This window comes from Chrysochloris asiatica, unplaced genomic scaffold, assembly GCF_000296735.1.
Source record: "Chrysochloris asiatica unplaced genomic scaffold, ChrAsi1.0 scaffold00023, whole genome shotgun sequence".
In the NCBI taxonomy this organism is placed as follows: Eukaryota; Metazoa; Chordata; class Mammalia; order Afrosoricida; family Chrysochloridae; genus Chrysochloris; species Chrysochloris asiatica.
Window position 1 is genome coordinate 10,946,524 of NW_006408541.1, and position 22,013 is coordinate 10,968,536.

Sequence of the window (22,013 nt, forward strand, 5' to 3'; positions counted from 1 at the left end):
TCTAGAGTTCATGGGTGGCACCAACAGCTAAGTGCTCAACTGCTAGCTGAAGGATTGGAGGTTCTAACCCATCCAGATTCATCTTGGAAGACAGCCCTGGAGATCTGCTTCTGAAAGGTTACAACCTTGGAAACCCTATGGAGCGTAGTTGTACTCTGATACATGGAGAGAAACAGAGAGAGTAGCAAGAGGCAGGACTAGAGGGGCAGACAGGACTGGTGAGGCAGGCCTGGCTGAAGTGGTTTCTCTCTACCCTAAAAGCTGTGGGCAACCACTTGGGGGCTCTCAGCTGGGCTGGGCGTAACAGCTGGACCCTAGGAGGTCAGCTTAGTTACACCAATCAGTGTGTCCTCCAGAATAGTCCACAGAGGACATGAAGGGGCCTGAAGGTGGCCTACCCAGCCACCCCAGCCCTCCAAGGCTAGAGCCAGTTACAGTACTTCAGGAAGAGGTCTCATTTCTGACTGGTGGAACTTTGCATCTCATGCAGTGGTGGTCAGCCTGTCCTATAAAGGAACAGTGAATATTGTGGACTTTGTGGGTCTGGAGCTGTAACACAAAAGCAGCGATAGATTTCTATGCAAACCAGTGGGCATGGCTGTGTTCCAATCAAATTTGATTTGTACAAGCCATCTGTGGGCTGGAAATGGCTGTAGTTTGCTAATACCTTGTCTAGTGTTGAGGGCAAGATTCCCTAAGCATATAAATAACAACAATATGATATGATAGCAACGGATAACAGGTGCCAACGAGAAAAAGGTAGGGAGGAGGGTTGGAGAATGACACAGGTGGAGTGGAGACAGCCTTTCTGATGGGTGCTGGCTGAGGAGACACGTGCCAGAATTAAGGGAATTAGCCTTATGAAGATCCCGGGGCCAGAGTCCCCAGGCAGAGGGTACTATGGCAAAGGTAAGAATTCTGAGGCAGGAGCATGCTTGATGAATAGTGAAGAAATCTCCATAGCAGGAACTGAGTGAGTTTAGGAAGGAGAGGGTGGAGTGGCAGGCTAGGACTACGGGATTTTAGATGCCACTGTGTAGAAGACATTAGATCTCATTTCAACCTTTTGCAGATGGACATTTCAAAAGGACAAGTTCTCTGGGTGCAGAACAGACTATGAGGGGCTAGTGTGGAAATGGGTAGGCCAGATAGGCCAGGTGACAGCAACAGTTCAAGGGGAAGAGATCCGAGGCTTGGATGGAGAAATTTGGTTGCTGGGTAAATCTGATTTCTATTAAGACAGTAGAGCGGTCAGGATTTGCTGAGGGCTTGAAGGCGAGGCATGTGAGAGAAGAATCAAGGCTGACCCAAGTAACTGACAGGGAGGGAGGGTGGAGGCTACCTTGAGTGAGCTATGGAGCACTACAGGGAGATGAGGGATGAGGGTGAGGGATGGTGGGGACAGTTGCTTACTTTCCTCATTAATTATACAGGGATTTCCCACATGGCCTGTGTATAAGGGATGTTGAGAATGAATGATTCATTCCCTCACTAGTTCCACGGGATTTCCTACCTGGCCTGTGTGCTTGTAACTGTGTGAGAGCTGTGAGGGACATGGGTCTGTAGGATGTGGTGTCTCTGAAGGAAGGTGAGTCTAGTCTACTTGAGGTGGAACAGAGACACAGGCTTGGGGATGGAAATGACAGTGTGAGGTGAGCGATGACAGAAAATCATCTACGTAAGTGACGTTCTCCAGGAGTGGCAGAAACCTAAGGTTAGGTAGTCACTAATCTTATATACACAGGTTTTAATAGTTTGGGGGAAACTCTTGGAGCCCTGGTATGGCCCTGTGGGTTAATGTGCTGGACAGCAAGATTGGTTTGAACTGCAAGGTCGGTTGGCTGTTCAGGCTCACCAGCTGCTCCTCAGAAACCCTATACAGGGTTGCTATGAGTCAGAAGAGACTTAACGGCACTTAACAACAACATGTAACCATAGCCCTGGCCTTTGGGGGCATGTGCTCCCTCCATGGGGTTTCTGATTCTGCTGGTTCTGTGTCTCTTGAGCGAATTGCTTCATTTCCCCAAGCCTCAGTCTCCCCATCTGTAAAATGACACAGAGGAGAGGCGAGTCAGGAGCCCTAGTTCCGTATTAAGCTGCTTCTTACCCTTGGGGACAAACATCTGGGATTCGGGCCCAGAGCTCCGTAGAGCTCTGAACCCACGCAGTTACCTCTGCACCGTTTCCTCACCTATAGAATGGCTAGATTGGCTTGCGTGCTCCTATTAAGTGCTGTTAAGTTGGTTCTGAGTCACAGTGACTCTGTATAGGATTTCCAAGGATTGGCTAGCACAAACCTGTGGGGAGCCCTGGTGTGGCACTGTGGGCTAATGCGTCAGACTGCAAAGTCATTTGAACTGCAAGGCTGATGGTTCAAGCTCACCAATTGCTCCCTGGAACCCTATATAGGGTCACTGTGGGTCAGAATCAACTCAGTGGCACTTAACAACAACTATCACCACCACCTTGTGGTGAGCAGTCTAGTGCTTATCCTACAGAGCCACACCAGGATCTAGATTGGCCTATTGTCTAGTGGTTATGACCCAGTGACAGATTAGATAATCTGTTTCATGGGCTGCGGACCACAGTTTAAGGAAAATGCCCCCGGTGGTGTTGGGCTCCTCAGTGCACGGTTAGCAGTCCAAAACCACTAGCCACCTCTGCAGGGGAGAGATGAGGCTGTCTACTCCCGTGAAGCTTTATATAGACTTGCAAGCTCCACACTGGAGCACTGTGAGTCAGGATTACTTAATGGCCACGGACGGGTTTGGGTTTTTGAACCTGGAGCAGAAAGGGAGATAGGAGTGCTTCATACATAGCTGGGTAAGTATTGTTTTGTGATATGTCTTTGAGTTGTGGTTGTATGTGATAGTGTGAACTGGGCTGTGGATAAAATGCATTTCGTCTAAAGTTGTCTTTAAAAACCAGCTGGGAGCCAAAGCACCAGCCACTCTGCCAGGCCTGCTGATCCCAGCGTGGTGTGGAGAGCTAGCTGGCTCTATACCTGCACTAAAATTGGTCTACTTTGCTCTCTCTATTTAAGGAATCGGGGACAAAGTGTCCCGGCTTTCCCTCTAGTGAGGCATGGAGGTTTGGTGTGGTGGGGATTAAATTAGGAAAAGCCATACAAGACAAAACCCCCCACCCCCACCCCTGACTACTCTGCAATGGGAGTTGTATTTTAGAGGCTTAAAAAGACCCCTCCCTTCCCCCTTCTCTTTCCAGAAGAACCGAATGCACATAAGGTCGTCGGCCCACCACCCTCCGGACTCGCGTACCCCGATGATGTCTTGGATTATGGCCTCAAGCCATACAGCCCCCTCGCCAGTCTCTCTGGCGAGCCCCCAGGCCGATTCGGAGAGCCGGATAGGGTGGGGCCCCAGAACTTTCTGAGCCCAGCCAAGCCAGCGGGGGCCTCGGGCCTGAGCCCTCGGATCGAGATCACTCCGTCCCACGAACTGATGCAGGCAGGGGGGTCCCTCCGCATGACTGACTCTGGCCTTCTGGTGCCCGGCTTTGAGGGCTACCGCGAGCCGCTTTGCTTGAGCCCCGCTAGCAGCGGTTCCTCTGCCAGCTTCATTTCCGACACCTTCTCCCCCTGCACCTCGCCCTGCGTCTCGCCCAATAACGGCGGGCCCGACGACCTGTGTCCCCAGTTTCAAAACATCCCTGCTAATTATTATTCCCCCAGAACTTCGCCAATAATGTCACCTCGAACCAGCCTCGCCGAGGACAGCTGCCTGGGCCGCCACTCGCCCGTGCCCCGTCCAGCCTCCCGTTCTTCGTCGCCTGGTGCCAAGCGGAGGCATTCGTGCGCAGAGGCCTTGGTTACCCTGCTGCCCGGAGCCTCACCCCAGCGCTCCCGGAGCCCCTCGCCGCAGCCCTTGCCTCACGTGGCTCCCCAGGACAACGGCGCCCGGGCTGGGTACCCACCCACAGCTGGCTCTGCCGTCCTCATGGATGCCCTGAACAGCCTCTCAGCGGACTCCCCCTGCGGAATCCCCACCAAGATGTGGAAGACCAGCCCCGACCCATCACCGGTGTCTGCTGCCCCTTCCAAGGCAGGCCTGCCTCGCCACCTTTACCCCGCTGTGGAATTCCTCGGGCCCTGCGAGCCGGAGGAGAGGAGAAACTCCGCCCCCGAGTCCATCTTGCTAGTGCCGCCCACTTGGCCCAAGCAACTAGTGCCTGCTATTCCCATCTGCAGGTGAGTGAGGCTTTGAGAACGGTGTATTCCATGTTGAGATGTAAGGGAAGGTTTTCTGATTAGAAGAATGGTGGTTAGAATTAGGCGGATTGGGCTTAAATCCTGGTTCTGCCCCTCACTGGCCGTGAGGACCCTGAGAAGGAAGTTAAAATCACAGAACTGCAGTTTGTGTATCTGTCAAGTAAGTATAGTACGCACACCTGACTCATAGCAGATAGTTGTGAGAATGCAGTCTTACCTGCTCATTCATTCATTCATTCATTCACCGAACCAATCGGTATTTATCAAGGTGTGGTGCTACGGGTTAATGTGCAGGGCTGCAAGTCGGTTTGAACCTCAGGGTCAGGGGTTCAAGACTCATCAGCTGCTTCTTAGAAATCCTATACAGGGCCGCTATGAGTCAGAACCAACTTGACGGCACTTAACAACTGTACTAGTTACTGGGGATAAAGTGGTGAGCAAAACAGGCAAAAGTCTGCCATGATGGAGTAAGTACCTTAACTACATGAAATCTATTTCATTATGGGAAGAATCGATGTTTATTGGATTGGCATTTACTACATGCCTCAGCACTGTGCTTGGTGACATTACCCACAATCCTCAGGAGGAGGCTTAAAGTCTCGGCAAGCATGGGGATACTAGCAGGTAGGCCCTGGGTCTCTCACTGGTTGTGTGTGCCTCGAGATCTCTGATGCTACCATCCTGATGCCCGCGGCAGACAGCACTAATCAATTGGGGTCCTCTTTCTCACTGAGCATCTTTTGGGACTTTGACTCATCCTCTGTAAGATGAAGATAATAATAGTTTCTCCCTCCTGGTGCTTTTTCAAGGCTTGTTGTTGTTACTGTTGTTAAGTGCCATAGAGTTGGTTCTGATTCATAGTGACTCTATATAAGGTTTCCGAGAAGCAGCTGGTGGGTTCGAAGTGCCGACCTTGTGGTTTGCAATCCAGTGCGGATCCAACAGCGCCGCCTCAGGAGTGGGTTAGGTGAGATGATACCTGTCCAGCTTGTGGCAAAGAGCCTGCATGTAGTAAGGCCTCCAAGAAGAAGTTGCTATTGTTAGAGTTGAATTGCTGTTTAGAAAGCGCTTCCTTGTTGAAGAGTCTTGAGCTAGGGGTAATGGTAGTGATCATAATAATCACCCAGATTTAAGGGTGCTTGCTATGCACCAGGTACAATTCTAAGTACTATGTATATGTTATTTCACTTAATTTTCATGTAAATCTGTTTATTTTCATTTTGGTAAGAAAAATGAGGTCCAGAGAGGTGAAGGGCAGGTTACTATTCTGCCCATCTTAGATAAAGAATGTGAAGTCTTAACGCTGTTAGGATTATCCCAGTGGCTTTTAAGCTGGTTTTGCTTTTGGCAAGTAGCAGCTTATTATTCTAAAAAAGATGGAGTAAAAGATTAAAGGCAGAGCCATTGTGAAGGGTGTGGAATGAGAGTGACCAGGGTCCCTGTTCATTCCGATGCCAGACTCAAACACATGGTAGGGAGAGACCATTCTGGCATTTTCTCCGAAGTGGATTCTGAGAACATTCTCGCCACACTAGATCAGTAACTGGTATTCCTCTCAAAAGGCATTTCTGGGTTGAACAGAGTTAAAGCAGCTTCCTTGATTAGTCAAGAGACATAAGTGGGAACTTTGGCTCAACCTTGCTTCATGACCTTGGGGACATGTCTTTGGTGTTCCTCTGAGACTCAAAGAATGGTCTATATTTCCAAGACTTCAGTCAGCTCTTAAATGCCAGTAACCCCTTATGGAGTACCTGCCGTATATGTCGGGTAATGTGGAGAGTCTGTAAGAAAGTGAAACTAAATGAAATGTAACACATACTTTCAAATCTGAAAGCCACAGCATCTAGGTAACTGAGACAAATGTCTACAGGAAACAGCTATTTATTTGAAATATATACTACAGGAAAAATACGGTTAGTGTATTTCTTGATCACTTGTGCTGAGTTCTTCACATGATCTCAGTATCCTCATTTTACAGTTGAGGTACAGGTTATTTGGCCAAAGTCTCACAGCGATGGAGCTTGGACTTGAACTTGAACCCAAATCAAGTTCTTTACCTTGACTCTCCATTTAACATGAGGAATCTGAGTGACTGGACTCATCTATACCAAACCCAGACACTTCTCTGTGGTTAAATGCTTTAAACTTAACCTCATAATTAATGACTGTGATTAGAAATAGACTTTCCTCAAAATGTACTCTTTATTGAGATCACCAAAGAGCACAGACTTTGGTGTGGATTGCATCTCAATGTAAAGAAAACAAAAATCCTCACCGCTGGACCAACAAGCAACATTCTTATCAATGGAGAGAAGATTGAAGTTGTCAAGGACTTTATTCTTCTTGGATCATGGAAGCAACAGTCAAGAAATCAAACGACGTATTGCATTGGGCAAATCTGCTGCACAAGACCTTTTTTAAAGTGTTGAAGAGCAAAGATGTCAGCTTGAGGACTAAGGTATGCCTGACCCAAGCCATGGTATTTTCAATAACCTCATATGCATGTGAAAACTGGACAGTGAATAAGGAAGACTGTAGAAGAATCGGTGCTTTGAAGTTACAGTGTTGGAGGAAAATATTGACCGTAAGTGCCATGGGATGCCCAAAGAACCAACAGATCTGTGTTAGAAGAAGTACAGCCAGAGTGCTCCTTGGAGGCCAGGATGACCAAACTTCATCTCTCATACTTTGGACATATTGTCAGGAGGCACCAGTCACTGGAGAAAGGATATCATGTTTGGTAGAGTGGAGGGTCAGAGAAAAAGAGGAAGACCCTCAGCGAGATGAATGGCAAAGTGGCAGCATCAGTGGGCTTAAGCGTGGCAAGAATTTGTGAGGTTGGCCCAAGATCGGGCAGTGTTTCTTTCTGTTGTGCATAGGGTCACTATGAGTTGATACCGACTCAATGGCACCTAACAACAACAACAACAACAACAACAACAACAACAACAACAACCATGGGAAAAAGAGCTGGTACAAGCCTCATATGCCATCTGATCCATTACCATATGGTTTCAGGAAATTGAGAATGAAAATAAGAGAAGTCAAGTTACTTGCCTAAAGTCACACAAGGAGTTAGTGACACATTGGGGGTGGTGGTGGTGGGAACTTTGATTGTTAACTTCAGTGTGTTCCTTCTCCCATACTCATTTCACTGGAAATGAAAAACATCCTGGCTGGGGGTGCTTTTGAAAGGTGGGAGTTGGATAGTCTTCTCACTTTGCAGAGGAAAAAGTCCAACAGTTAGAAACACACTACAACTTACTTTGCGCTTCATGAAGAGAAATGATCGCTACACTCCCCTCATCCAGATGGAAAGGAAACCAAAGGACTTGTCCACTGAATGTGATCTTCAGAAGAGAGGCTGTTTCAGAGACGATGATGTGGAGAGATGGAGCAGCTGGGAACTTTAGACCCAGAGAGGGAGAGGGGCTGTGTGCTGATGACTGGGAGGCAGGCTTGTAGTGTATACTCTTTGGTTGGCTGATGATGCATGGACGGGATTGTAACCATGGCAATGAAATGATATACGATAGGATGAATGTAAACTAATGTTCTCCGATGCAAACTATCACATAATTCACAATAAAACATTAAAAAGAAGAGAGGCCGTTTATGTGTATTGTACAGGTGTTCCATGACTCCTTCTGTTCTTCCATCAGCATCCCGGTGACTGCATCCCTTCCTCCACTTGAGTGGCCATTATCCAACCAGTCAGGCTCCTATGAGCTGCGAATTGAGGTGCAACCCAAGCCGCATCACCGGGCCCACTACGAGACGGAAGGCAGCCGAGGGGCCGTCAAAGCTCCAACTGGCGGTCACCCTGTGGTCCAGGTAGGAATTTGAGTTCGTTACATTCTGTATTTTTCGTTTGTCACTGGGGGACAGCTTCTGTTGAGCCATTGTCTTTTGCTTGCTCATCTGTGGTTGGTTTCACAGCTTCTCAAATACGAAATTAGATTAGTGTCAAAACTGAATCCAGCTCTGCAGCAGCAAGAGAAACTTTCCTTGTTGTGTAGGATTGGCTTGATATTCTTGCTCTAGGTACTTCGTCTTTTCTATTTGTGTCTGAGAAACTGCTAGAAATTCACAGAGGTGTGTGTTGGCAGGATTCTACAGCCATGATCGTGGGCCTGAGTTTCAGGTGAAAGTCTTGTAAAACAACAGAAAAGTAAGAGCAAATGAAAACAACACATAACCACACTTGCTAGAATTACCATTGTTTACATTTTGACATATTTCCTTCTTTCTTTTCAATTCAAACATGGTGATCTGTAATCCTATTTATACATATTTAGTTACTTGATGTTCTCGTGAATGTGTAGTTTTGTCTGTTACATATTTTTGTATCTATTTCTTGTGTCTGTGGTTTTTGATTTAACCTGGGTTTTTAAATTTAACTTGGTATTTAAAAAATAAAGTTGAGAAGTGTGATTCCCCTCCCCTGCCCAATAATTAGAATTGAAATGTTACTCTTCATTTGTATAGTTTGGTTAACCAGAAACTGTTAGCTGGTTCTCACCAGCCAGGTCAATCAACCAGAACGTTCCATTTATTTAAATGATTATTTATTTATTTTTTGCTTTAATTTTAAAGTGGCTGTGTCTTAAGACAGATCTTCCATTTTTAATTCACAGTGCTTTAGAAGCCACTAGACTCATTGTTAAAAATACAAATTCTTTAGCATTCCCTGACGCTATTTACTTTAAAATTGCATAGGTGGAGCTCAGACAAACTCAGAAAGCTCCACTGGTAATTTGAATATGCGCTCCTGGTGGTAGGTACTTCTTTGATAATCTTTGTTGTTTTTAAGTGCTGTTCTGACTCATAGTGACCTTGTGTAGGGTTTCTAAGGAACCCCTGGTAGGTTTGAGCCAGCAGTGTTGTGTTTAGCAGTCCAGTGCTAACTCTACATCGCCATACCAGGACTTATTAAATCTCGGCAGTTGGCTTTGCTATCTCTAACATCTCCGCCATCTTGGGATGTGTTCTGTTGATTGCTGCTTTTCTGCACCATGGCTTATATTGTCCTATTTCTTTGAATGTCTAGTAATTACTGATTGTGTACTGGCATTGTGATGATAATGTTTACAGGACATTATAGACACTGGATTTTGTTGTCTTCCTCTAAAGGCAGTTCAGTGATTGATTTACCAGTTTCTACTGCATAGGGCTGGTTTTATGCTTTCTTAGGTGGACCTGTGGAAAACCTAGTTTCTTTTCCATTCTCTTTCTACTTGGTGGGGCTCAGCCTTCAAACTGTCTTCTCTAGTTGAGACTTGGTTTTCAGTTTTGTTAGGTTGGGTCGATAGGCATGTCATTATTCTAGCTGGGTTTGAACTTAAAACATCTGTGCTCTGCTCAGCCTTTTGTCTTTCCATTCCCCGTTCTTCTCTGGTAAACATGGCAAGTTTCTCCTTGTGCTTACACATCTTGGTCCTTGACCAAGGACTCCTCCAGCAGCTTCCTCTATTTGGTACCCTACTCATAGAATCCAGCTTCCTCCATAGCCAAGAATCTGAAGTTTGCCTCCTCAGTCATCAAGAACACCGTGTTCTTCTTAAACTTAAGTGTGGTACAGAAGTTGTCCTGGGCAGAGAGCTGGAGTGGATGTGGGCTCAGTTTGTATGCTTCCACCATCTTGTACTACCTACTATACAAAGCCTGAAAGCAGTCAATGTATGTATTTATTTCTGTTGTGTTTTATGCTTCTTGTGGTGGGAGTTTTAGCCTCATACCAGTTACTCTTTCCTGGCCTGGACATTGCTTTTTTGGAAAAGAAAAAATATTTCATATTATCGAGGCTAATCTATTTAGGATGAGAGCCTTCTGGCTTGGAGGTTGCTGTTGGTCTGTATACTTGGGTCACAGCTTTCCATAGTAAGAAAGACAGAAACTCATTCAAAGCAAATTAGAAACAGGAAATTGTATGAGGGGGCTGCTGGGATATTACGTACAACCATAACAAGAGACTCAACTCAAGAAGAACCAGGATTTGGGAAGGCAGACGCAAGCTTTGTTCAGTCAGCTCATCTCACAAGTGGATTTTCTTAGCCAGTATTTGTTGATTACCGAAATAAAACCCAACATCAGATCGACTGCCTTGAGCCAATTCTGACTCACAGTGACCCTGTGTAGGGTTTTTGAGGCTGTAAGTTGTTTTGGGAACAGAAAGCCTCCTCTGTGGCATGTAATGTGTTTGATGCGGAGTACAGTGAAGAATACAGGTTAGGGTTTCTTTCTTCATGGAACACATGGTCTGGGAATAGAGAGATGTTGATTAAATAATCATGGAAATAATAAATGACAAGTTGTAGCAGGTGTCAGTAAGAAAAAGTGCATGCAATTCTGGGAGTATAATTGTTACTCAGTGCTGTCGAGTCTGTTCCGACTCACTGTTGTTGTTAAGTCAAGTTTAGACCCATAGTTGACCCTGTATACGGTTTCCGAGGAGCTGCTGGTGTGCCAGAACCGCCAACCTTGTAGTTCAAAGTGCTTTGCAGTCTGGCGCATTAACCCACAGTGCCACAGCAGGACTCTGTTCTTACTCCTAGGGACCCTGTATAGGGTTTGCACCACCAACCTTGCCTTTCAAACTGACCTTGCATTTGAGTGCTTATCCTACAGAGCCACGCCAGAACCCTCTGGGAGTGTAGAGTGGAGTATAAATAGGGAGGAGCATCAGTTAAAATTTCTCAATGAAGAGACCAGAACTGGAAACCTACGGATGCATAGGAGAATGGCATGAGCAAATGCCAGGGAGCAGAGGGAAACAGCCCCATCAGAGGAACTGAAGGTGGCCAGTGTGATGAACAAGAGGGTGGAGAGGTAGGTAGGTAGGAAGGGGCTAGGACATGCCAGGCCAGGAGATTTGGGCTTTTACTCCGAACACCTGGAGAACTTCTGAATAATCATGTGTGTACATAGGAGAGAAACACGATCTGATGGAAACTTTGAAGAGCCCCCATCCAGTTGCTCGATGGCGAGTAGATTTGAGGGGACAAGACAGGGATGAGGAAAGCAGTTCGAAGGCTAGTCCCGTGGTCTCATTTAGGGCTCTGTGGTATCTCTATTCACTAACCAAATATTGATTGAGTCTTTGTTAGGTACCAGGCACACTTTGAAATTTGAGGGTATGGCATGAGCAAAACATCCCATCTTTGCTCTCCTGGAACTTATATTGTATCAAGGTGGTAGTGAGAATGTCCTTGATTTTAGTTGCTGTCAAGCTGGCTCCAACACATGGTACCCTTACGTGTAACAGAAATGTTGCCCAGCCAGGTGCCATCTTTAGGATAGATGGATGTATGAGCCCATTGTGTCAGTGCGTCTCCTAGAGGACTTCCTTCAGTTTCGCTGACCCTCAGTTTTACTAAACATGATGTCCTCCTCTAGCAATGTGTCTTGCCTGATGACGTGTCCAAAATGGTGAGTTGAAGTCTCGCCATCCTCACTTCTAAGGAGCATTCCAGATGTTTCTCTGAAGCCTGATCGCTTCATTCTGTGGTAACCTGCGGTATATACCACATTCATTGTCAACTCAGCAATCCAAATGCTTCAGTTCATCTGTCTACCTTTTTTCGTATCCTAAGAAGTCCTGGGGTGGTGCTGTGGGTTAATGCGCCAGACTACAAAGCCGTTTGAACTGCAAACGGTTCAAGCTCACCAGCTGCTCCGCTACTTCTTGGAAACCCTATACAGGGTTGCTATGGGTCAGAATTGACTTGATGGCACTTAACAACAACTTTCACAGTTACTAAACGGTTAGCATGGTCCAGGCCCTGTTTCCAGTGCTATCCAAGTGTCCATGTATCCTCACAGGAGCACTGTGAGGCAGGTTATGATCAGCTGAGAGGTCAAGGACCTTGTTCAAGGTCAGATAATTAATTAGTGGACCCAGGAGTGCATCCCAGGTTGTCTGGCTCTGCTCTCTGCCCTGTTTTCCTGGTCTCCCACAAGCTTCCCTGCCTCCTCACACTCGGGCAGAGAAAGCCCGGTGGAGAATGCTGCCTACCTTCTGCCTCTCTGCCTCCCACTCCCCTCACCCCCTTTTTTACGTGCTGTCCCATCATGCCCATCACCAGCTAATTGGAGCCCAGGTTCTGATTTTTGAGGAGTTATTAGTTAGCCCTGTCTGTAGAGGGTCACAGTTAGCAGTGACCAGGGAAGGTCGGTCTGTATGCGGCTAAGGTTAGCCCCACCTTCCCATCCATTGAGCTGGGGCTAGGGCCATGAAAAATTCGAGAACAGGGAATGGACTGACTGTGCAGCCCAAAAGACACCCCCATTGCTTCACCATACCTCAAGCTCCTGTCCCTCCCACTGACAGCTTGCAAAGATCTGTCCACCTTTGCGGCCTTTGACTTTGAAAATCCAGTGTGTGATTTCACAATTTGTAGTGACTCACTTGAATCTCTGCCTTTTAGCATAGGAAAGTCTGTTTTGAAAAAAGAACAAACATCCTTCTTGGAAACAGGAAGAGGAGACTGAGATTCCCGCTGATAACTTTTTGTTGTTGTTAAGTACCATCGAGTCAGTTCTGATTCATAAGGACGCCCGTACAGGGTTTCTGAGGATATGTTGGTGGATTTGAACTGTTGGCCTTGTGGTTCACTGTCCAGTGCTGATCCTACAGTGCCACATCACAAGTCCTCTCGTAACCTTTAATTAGGTGCAAAAACACCTTTTGAAATCTGGAGTGGGTGCTCTTTTCATTCCAATGAGGGGAACAGAGCCCTGTTTTGTTCTTTGTCTAGCTGTTCTGCTTGATCGCGGCTTCTTTTCCTTTCTCAATTGCCTGGTCTCCACCCTTCTCTTCTTTATGTATCATACTATAGAGCATTTCCCCACACGCCTCTTCTTTCAATGAAACTTAAATGAGTGCAAGACCATTTAACTTGTTTCCTTAAATATAGACTAAGAAATAATAAACAGATGTGCTTCAAAACCCAGTTGTTGTTAAGGCAAGTCAGTTCTGAATGTATTGTGACTGACCCTGTGTGTTTCCCAATAGAACTGTGCTCCATAGGGCTTTTGATGGCTGATTTTTTTTTGTTTTAAGTTTTTATTGTGAATTCAGTGATAGTTTACATGGGAGAACATCAGCTTTACATTCATCCTATCATATTTAGTTTCATTGCAATAATTACAATCCCCTCCATGCCTCATCATTCAACAACATTTGCTTCCATTCCCTCTGTGTTTTTTTTTTTATGTACACCAAAGCACTCAGGAATAGATAACCATTCAAACAATCGAGCTGCTCCTTGGAAACCCTTTATAGGGTCGCTATGGGTCGGAACTGACTCGACGGCACTTAACAACAACAAGAACCAAAGGGCACACCCTGCAAGCCTGCCCCCTGGCTGTCAGCACACAGCCCCTCTCTCTCCCTAAGTTCAGAGTCCCCAGGTGCTCCATCTCTCCACGTCATCGTCTTTGCCTCCATCTCAGGCATCACTGCTTCTCTGGATAGGGTCCTGCACTCCACGCTTCTCCCTTGATGGTCACAGGGTCCTCTACTTTGATGGCTGATTTTTGGGGACGTTACCAGGTCTACCTCTAACCTTTTGGCCAGCACCTATACACCTTAGTCATGGTTTGTTGCTGTTAAGTGCTGTCGAGTTGGTTCCTGTATAACGTTTCCAAGGAGTTGCTGGTGAGTTTGAACTGCTGACCTGGTGGTTCAAATTGACCTTGTGGTCCAGTGCTTTATCCCACAGTGCCACACACCAGGACTCCTAGTCATGTGTAGTGTCCCTGGATCTTGGAAGAGTGTTTTCTCCAATGTTTAAAACACTTTCAGTCCTATCTCATGACTCATTCATTTGGGTATACTTTGCTGAGAACCTGCTTTGTGTCCCTGGCACTGGGCTTGTGCCAGTAATGTAGTGTTGGCTGATATTGACGTAATTCTTCCCCGGATGGAGGTGAAAATTCTACCAGGACAGTTTGTGGTAACTGTCACTGAGATGTGGCTGAGTTAGGGAGACCAAATAAGGTGACCTAGAGTGATTGGCAGGTAGACACTCAGGCTCTGAGGTCAGATCTAAAATCTAATTAGAAACTCATCCAGTGGGGAGATAGGATGCTATGATAGGATACTGGGAAGATCTGTCTTTAACTTGAGGGCCTCTTGGAGGAGGTGACTTCTAAATGGAGACCTGGAGCAACTGATAGAGCACAGAGACAAATGATGTCCCTGCTCTTTGGTAGTGGTAGGAGAGGGTTCCAGGCACAGAACTCATGTGTGCATGTACCCCTCTCCCCCATGCACTGCCACTGAGTCAATTCTGACTGATAGTAACCCTATATATAGGGTTTCTGAGATGGTAAATCTTGATGGGAGCAGACAGCCTCATCTTTCTCCCACTGAGCAATTGATGAGTTTGAACTGCTAGCCTTGTGGTTAGTGCCTGACCCATAGCACCACCAGGCATGTAAAGGCCCCAGGGAGGGAAGAAATCAGTGTGACGGAGAAAATGAAGGAATACCCGTATCATTAGGGTGTAGCTTGGGGGGTGATGAGAGGGAAAGGCCAGTCGTGTAGAACTGGTAGGCTCATAGGTGAGGAGCCTGGGTTTTATTCCAGGGCCAGGAGAAGGGAGTGGTAGGTTTCCAGTAGGGAAGGAACCATGGGTGTGATTGCAGGTATTTAAGATCACACAGGCTGTTCAAGATCACGTAGGAATTGGCTTTGAGGGGGTTCAGGGAGGAGGCAGGGAGGTCTTTAGGCTATGACCGCTGGCCAGGTGATAGATCCAGGTGGTAAGAACTAGGAGTGGCAGTGAAGGTGTATTCTGTGGTACAATCAAGAGGACTTGATACTGGCTTTCATATGGGAGGGGAGGAGCAGCTGGGTGCATGGGTCAGCTTGGTGGTCCGTGAAACCATGGGCAGATTTGGGAAGTGTTTTTTCCATTTTTGTATGTGTGTGTGTGTGTGTATGTTGGGGGGAGGACATCATGTACTCAGTTTGGAACAGAGAAAGTGTAAAGGGATGAGATGTCCAAGCAAAGTTGTCAAGAAGATCCTTGGGCATATGAGCCTGGAGCGCAGAAGCAAAGTCCTGGAGGTGCTAATGCTCAGACTTGTGGAACGTCCCAAGGCCACATGCTCAGTCCTTAGGGCACTTACCGAGCGCCTACTTGGAGGGATTTATTTCCCACATCCTCACTACCAAGCTGCATCTCTCACAACACAGTGGACTAAGGAGAGAGCCGAAGAAAAGATTGAAGATACCAGCATCAGAAACTGACCAGCTGGTTGGGACCAGGCAGTTAAAGGCCATGACTACAGTGACCTAGTGTGGGAAGTAATAGTGAGTAGTGGGGAGTAGGGCACAGGAGAGTATGTGTCCTGCTCCTCTTCAGCCCCCTCCCCCCCATTGGTCATGCCATGTGAGAATGGGGTCCCACCCAGTCTTGCCAGATTTTCCAGTTTTCATCAAGAGGAACCAGAAATCTGGATTTTGATGTGACATTTCTGGTGTTTAGGGTTAGGCCACTTATCCAAACTTTGGTTTGAGTTCCACTCAAGACTGTCAATTTATAGGAGCCTGGTGTGGCACTGTGGGATAAGCACTGGACTGCTAACTGTACGGTCGGCAGTTCAAACCCACCAGCTGTCCTATGGGAGAAGGATGAGGCTTTCTGCTCTCACAGAGATTACAGCCTCAGAAACCCTAGGTAGGGTCACTATGAGTTAGAATTGACTTGGTGGCAGTGACTTTGGTTTTTGGCTTGAGGATAAATAAAGACTATGCTATTTGAAGATGTATCAAATAAACAGGGAGATTGGAGAGAAGCTGTATTTATATAATGTTCAAGAATTATTCAGTTTGGAGCCCTATTACAGTTTGATCGATGATTTCTCCTATGCCATTGTTGGGTACCATCAAGGCAGTTGTGATTTATAGTTAACAACAGCAAGACAGAGTGGAACTTTCCCATACAGTTTCCAGGACTGTGATACTTACGTCTTTATCTTCTGTGGAGTGGAACCACCTTTTGGTTAACAGTTGAGCACTGTAGCTCTTTAGTTTCTCCCATAATGCTGTACATTTCATGGAAGGTGAACAAGTCTAAAGTGTGTTCTGAAGAGCCAGGGAATCGTAATCCATCAGCTGCTTGATTCTTCCCTGAAAGAGCCACAAGCCTGTGGACGAAACTTCGCCATCACTGCCGCGGTCTGTTACAAGACTGGACATACTAGTCCTGAGGGGACAAAACTCCTGTTCAAAGGCAGCTTTGCAAGATTGGGCTTGAAGTGTCTCCAGAGTGCTTCTGCTATGGAACCTAATAGGCCTCAGTTGGGAGGGAACTGTATAACCATCTTGTCATTTGATCCTTGGCCAGACAACTTCCAGACCCTGCAAGCGTATTTCTGCCCAGAAAATCCAGCACAGGACACTTCCGGTTGTATTCTGTGTGCATCCTTGTGCTGATGCTGCCGCAGCAGATGTGATAGCCACCATCCTGCGGGACATGTTTTCAACGGAAAGAAGGATCAGAAAGCCATCCTTTTCACAGGGTGTAATCAAAATATGAGAATGCTTCACGGTCATGTTCATTTCCAAAGACAACACTCTTTTGGATTCTTTAGAGCAGATGTTCAGATATAGGGGGCAAAAAAAAAAACACCCCATGGGGATTTCTTTAGAAGGAATTCTTTACAGTTGAAGAAATATGATTGCTGTTTCCTCCTGGGTAACAGTAATGCCCTTTGTGGGGCTGAAGAGAGGAGCACAGCACACCTGTCCAGGTTACCGTCCACCAAGTGGGAGGAGGCTGAGAGTCTCCAGACTTCCATCTCATAGAAGGGGTCACGGGACAGACTTTCGCAACCTGCTGGATTTCAGCTCGTGTGCTCTCTGCGGTTCGCTTGGAGTTAGATCTGAGAAAGGGTAGGAAGAAGCCAGGCGAGGTTTTTCACTTTACCAGGCCAAACTGGAATTATGCCTGTGAGCAGTGGTTCTCCCTCAGAGACTGGCTGATTGACTAATAGGATTTTGTGTTTGGTGAGCTATCCCTTCTCCCACCGCTGCTCCTTTTTAAAGACATGAAACAGGAAATAGGTCTTGCTGATGCTAATTTGCCTTGGTTGGGGCTGCTTCCTTTGCTACTGCAGAAGAGTCCAATCAGAACTTTCTGGAAATGGAAAGGACTCAAAAAACGGAAAAAGATGATGATTTGGGAGTTTAAGCTTCAGAAAAGTTTGATGGAGGAGACAGTCCTGAGATTGGGGAGGAGGTTCCATTTGCTCATTTATTTGTTTATTAAAAATATTTACTGACCATCCACTGTGTGTTGGAAACCATTTCAGACTCTGGGGACAGGGAGCTGAATAAACAGCATAAATTCTAACTCCTGTGGAGCCGACGTCCTGACTGGGGAAAGATAACCCACTAAATGTCGTTAAGTGCTGTTTAGTTGGTTCCAACACACTGTGATCCTGTATAAGGTTTCCGAGGAGCAGCTGGTGGATTTGAACTGGTGACCTTGTGGTTCGCAGTCCAGTGCTGATCCTACAGCGCCACACAAAAGTCCAAACCTAGTAAACAGAAACATTAAATCGTGTGTTCGGAGGTGCCAGCTGGTAAGGGAGTGTTGCCCTGGTGCCTTTTAAGTTGGGTGCTCAGTCTAGATCTTCCTGAGAAGAGGAGGTAAGGGGAAGCTGTCTGGGGAAGAGTTTTCAGACACCCCTCTGTGCAAGGCTGGGGGTGGTTGGTAACAGAGTGGAGGTCCGAGTGGTCTGGGCAGAGTGAGGAGATGAAGGAGATGAAGGTTCAGAGGAGAAGGGGTGAGAGATTGTGAATCTTGGAGTCTCTAGAAGACATTTCCAGGAAGAACAGGACCAGGCGTCAGTTTCAGCAGCTTCCCTCTGGCTGCGGGGGGGACAAGAGTAACATGGAGCAGGTGAGGGAAGAAGCAAGGAGACCAGTGATCAGCTGCCGCTGCACTGGTCCAGGGAAGCGAGATGGTGATGGGTGCCGATGAGACGCAGTGAGATCGCAGGAACGTTTTGCAACTCAAGCCACAAGATTATTTGAGGGATTGGCCCTGGGTCAGAGGCCTTGAGTCTGTCTGAGGCTGCTGCCTTTCCATTGAACCTCCTGTTTTCAGAGTGATGGTGTCTTCTAGGGGTGGCTTGATTCAGCCTCTACATTTTGCAATTTAAATTTTCTTTGTTCTTGTTGAAGATGTACACAGCAAAACATACCAAGTCAAGTTTCTACATGCGGGGTTCAGTGATGTTGATGACATTCCTTGAGTTGTACAAACATCCTCACCCTTCTTTTCTGCATTTTTCCTCCCCCTTTCAACATAAATCCACTGCCCCTTGAGGTTCCTACCTGGTCTTTCCTGTTGCTCTTGTTAGTTTGATCCCATCGAGACAGATTGTAAAAGAGCACAGTGCTCAAACCAGTCTCCTCATCGTAGAGATGGGGAAACCGAGGCCCCGAGAAGAGATGGGTGTGAGGTGTGGGATAATGCAGAGTGAGGTGTGCAGTGGGAATATACTGAGTCAGTATTAGGAGGAAATGCCCTCGTCACCCTGCATTAGTCTATATGTGTCTCTTGATTTACAACTTCAGGAGACCTGGTAATGCCATAGTTAAGCACTTGGCTGCTTAAGTAAAAAAGTTGGTGGTTTGAACTCACCAGCCACTCCCCTAATTCACAGTGACCCTGCATAGGATTTCCAAGGAGCATCTGGTGGGTTTGAACCACCAACTTTGTGGCTAGCGGTGCAGTGCCTGTTCGGTCACTGTAAGTCAGAATCAACTTGATGCCCGTGAGTTTGCTTTGGTTTTAGTGTGGCAACTGATGAAAAAACTTTGCAAAGAGAACATATCCAAACCTAGGCACATCTGCAGGCCAGATGTGGCTCCTGTGTATGACCTCGGCTGGAGGATGGAGTGGTCACGAAGGTCTCATGGAGGAGCTCAGTGGAGACCGAGAGAAGATGGAGCAGGCGGAAGTGAGGTGTGGTGTGCGGGCTGCGGAGCCCAGAGCGCAGCGGCTACTGGCAATAACACACCTTCCCCTCATGCACCAGTGGTAAGCAACAAGTGTTCTTAGCCCACATCAGGGGGTCAGTAGTCCTGAATAGCCATCAGTCAAACATTTTCCCCAAATGCAGGCAGAAAACAAGAAGCTTCTAGAACCTTGGAGAAACAAACGTTTCCAAAAACGAGAGTAAATGTGAAACTTGCACTCTTTCTTGCCATCGTTAGGGAAGATGTCACATGTTCTTCAGACGTAGTTTGGGTCATGGAGCTAAAACAGTGAGAGCCACAAGCACTGAGCACTAAACTATGTACCTTCCTTAGAGGGACCCATCCCATCTTTGTCTTAGTGGAGCTGTAGGAATACATTACAGCTCTCGGTTTACAGATAAGGAAACTGGGACACAGGGAGGTTAGGTAACAACCCTAATGTCACCCCAATAGTAAGTGGAGGCGCTTGAACTGGAGATAGGAATTTTGAAGCCGAAGCCCATCTCATAACCATGGACCCTTGCTGCCTCTTGGAAGCAGAAAGAGCAGGCTGTGTGGAGCATTTCTTAGCTTTGGAACTCGGGGAAATTCACCAGACTACAATTTCTTCATCTCTGAAATGGATGCAACAGGTTATTGTTTTTGCTCTTAGGTTATTATATTATTTTTTGTTTTTTGCCAAGAGTAATAGGGTTCTAAATGAAAAAGCACAGCAGGATCTTTGGCATGAAAACAGACACTTACTCATTACTCTTCTTTTGTTGAGAAACAGTGCAGTTGTTTTGAGGAATCTGAGATTATTTTAAGTACTGTCAGTCTAAGGAGTTCTAAGTGTGACATTATAGGATAAGGGCTGTACTGCTAACCTCAAGGTCGGAGGTTCAAAGCCACCAGCTGCTCCTTGGAAGCCCTATGTAAGGTTGCTATGAGGTAGAATCGCCTTGACAACACTTAACAACAGCCGAATCTTATTAGATCCTGGGACCCATGCTTGCATTCTTTGGTTGAGTTAATGGAATCTGAGTCTTTTATAATGGTCATTGCATATTTTGAGTGTCTGCCAATTTAGGGGGCTCATCTTCCAGCACTAGATCAATCAAGCATTATTCTGTTGGGTTCCATAGCTTTTCATGGACTAACTTTTTGGAGACCCCTGATGAGATGGATTGGCACAGTAGCCCCAACAATGGACTCAAACACAACAATTGTGAGGTTGGCGCAGGACCGGCCAGTGTTGTGGTCTCTTGTGTCCGGGGTGTCTGTGAGTCAGCACTGACTCTTGAGCAGCCCCACCAACACTTATTTGGAAGTAGATCACCAGGCCTTTGTTCCTAGCCTGGCTTATCTCTTAAGCCCCGCTGAAATCTGTCTAGTGGGGGCTACCCTGATGATATATCAAGGCTTGTCCCTATTTTGAACACTGGCCACACAATACAAGGGACCTTCAAATAAGTTAGTAGGAAATGTCATTATCTTTTCATTCCAGGTTTCCACACATTTTTTGAAGTCCTCTCATACAATGAGCATATTGCTGGGCTCAGGGCTTGGGGCTGATCGTCTGGTGAGTGGTGTTAGGATAGGCGGGTCCAGAGAGGCAGTGACCACACAGCTGTTCAGGGTGTGGTCAGCTGGCAGTGTGCCACGAGCCCCAGGCCGAGCTGGGCATTTGGGTTTCTCATGGCTTTCTCTCAGACTTCTGCATGAGTTGGTTTGCACGCACCTATTAGCTGCAGCATTCCACAAAAGGGTTGACTGTACCCGTTGCCTGGGACACCATGGAAGCCTCTGACACATCCCATTAGTCTGCGGAGGAGACACTCTGTGTCCCTGGCCGCCCCTTCTGAGTGCTCCTGGGTGTGTGGGGCACAAGACCTCAGTCTTGACCATTCAGCATTTGGTCCTGTGAATGAGAGTGTGACTGCCTCAGAAGAGGCCAGCTCCATTCACATTAACTGGTGTGCGAGGGGGCCAGGCAGGGACATGGGGCAGCGGCAGACTCTGGTGCATTTCCGTTCCTTCTTTGTGGCCAAAGTAGTTACGAGCTGGGGCTCTGGGGCTAGACCACCTGGGTCTCTAGGTCTCTAGCATGTCTGTGTGACTTTAGGCAGGTTATTGGACATCTCTGTGCTTCCCAGTACTGTCAAGGAATACTGGTGGTGTGTCGTGGAGTCAGTTCCAATTCATAGCAACCCTGCTTAGGGTTCCAAGGCTATAAATCTTTTTTTTTCTTTTTTCCATGTTTTATTGTGAATTATACAATATTTTACATGGGAGAACTTTAGTTTTACAGTCATTCCACTGTACATCGTTTCATTGCCATGGTTCCAATCCCCTCCATATATCAACCGACTAAAGGGTATACCCTACAAACCCCACCCCCACCCCCACCCCCATTCTTCAGCACACAGTCGCTCTCCCTCTCTGGATCCAAAGTCCCCTGCTGTTCCATCACTCCATGTCATCATCTCTGCCTCTATCTCTGGCTTCGCTGCTTCTCTGGGTAGGGTCCCGTTCTCAGCTCCTCTCCGTTGATGGTCCTAGAGACCTCTGCTCCTAGACTGGAGAGTTAATCACTCCATTCCTTGCTACAAAACGTCTACCTTTACATTTCCAACCCTCACAATCAGTCCTGATAACAATAATTCACTATTGTATCACAAGTGACCCTTTTGCATTTCATTTCATCAGCTCCGCCTAGACAGATTGGATAGTACTCACTGGAGATTCTGCCTTCCTCCATGCCCCCTAGCTCTAGGTTCCCTCTTGAAAGCTTGTAAGCCAGTC

The 22,013-nt window shown here is 46.8% G+C and overlaps 1 protein-coding gene across 1 annotated transcript in view; it reads left to right on the forward strand.

Moving 5' to 3' along the window:
• NFATC2 (nuclear factor of activated T-cells, cytoplasmic, calcineurin-dependent 2) overlaps positions 1-22,013 on the forward strand; it is a 197,754-nt gene that overhangs the window by 20,274 nt on the left and 155,467 nt on the right. Inside the window, exons 2-3 of the mRNA XM_006839178.1 lie at positions 3,692-4,207; positions 7,891-8,062. Coding sequence (XP_006839241.1) covers positions 3,705-4,207; positions 7,891-8,062 — 675 coding nt within the window. The 5' untranslated portion in view covers positions 3,692-3,704. The remainder of the gene's footprint in view (positions 1-3,691; positions 4,208-7,890; positions 8,063-22,013) is intronic.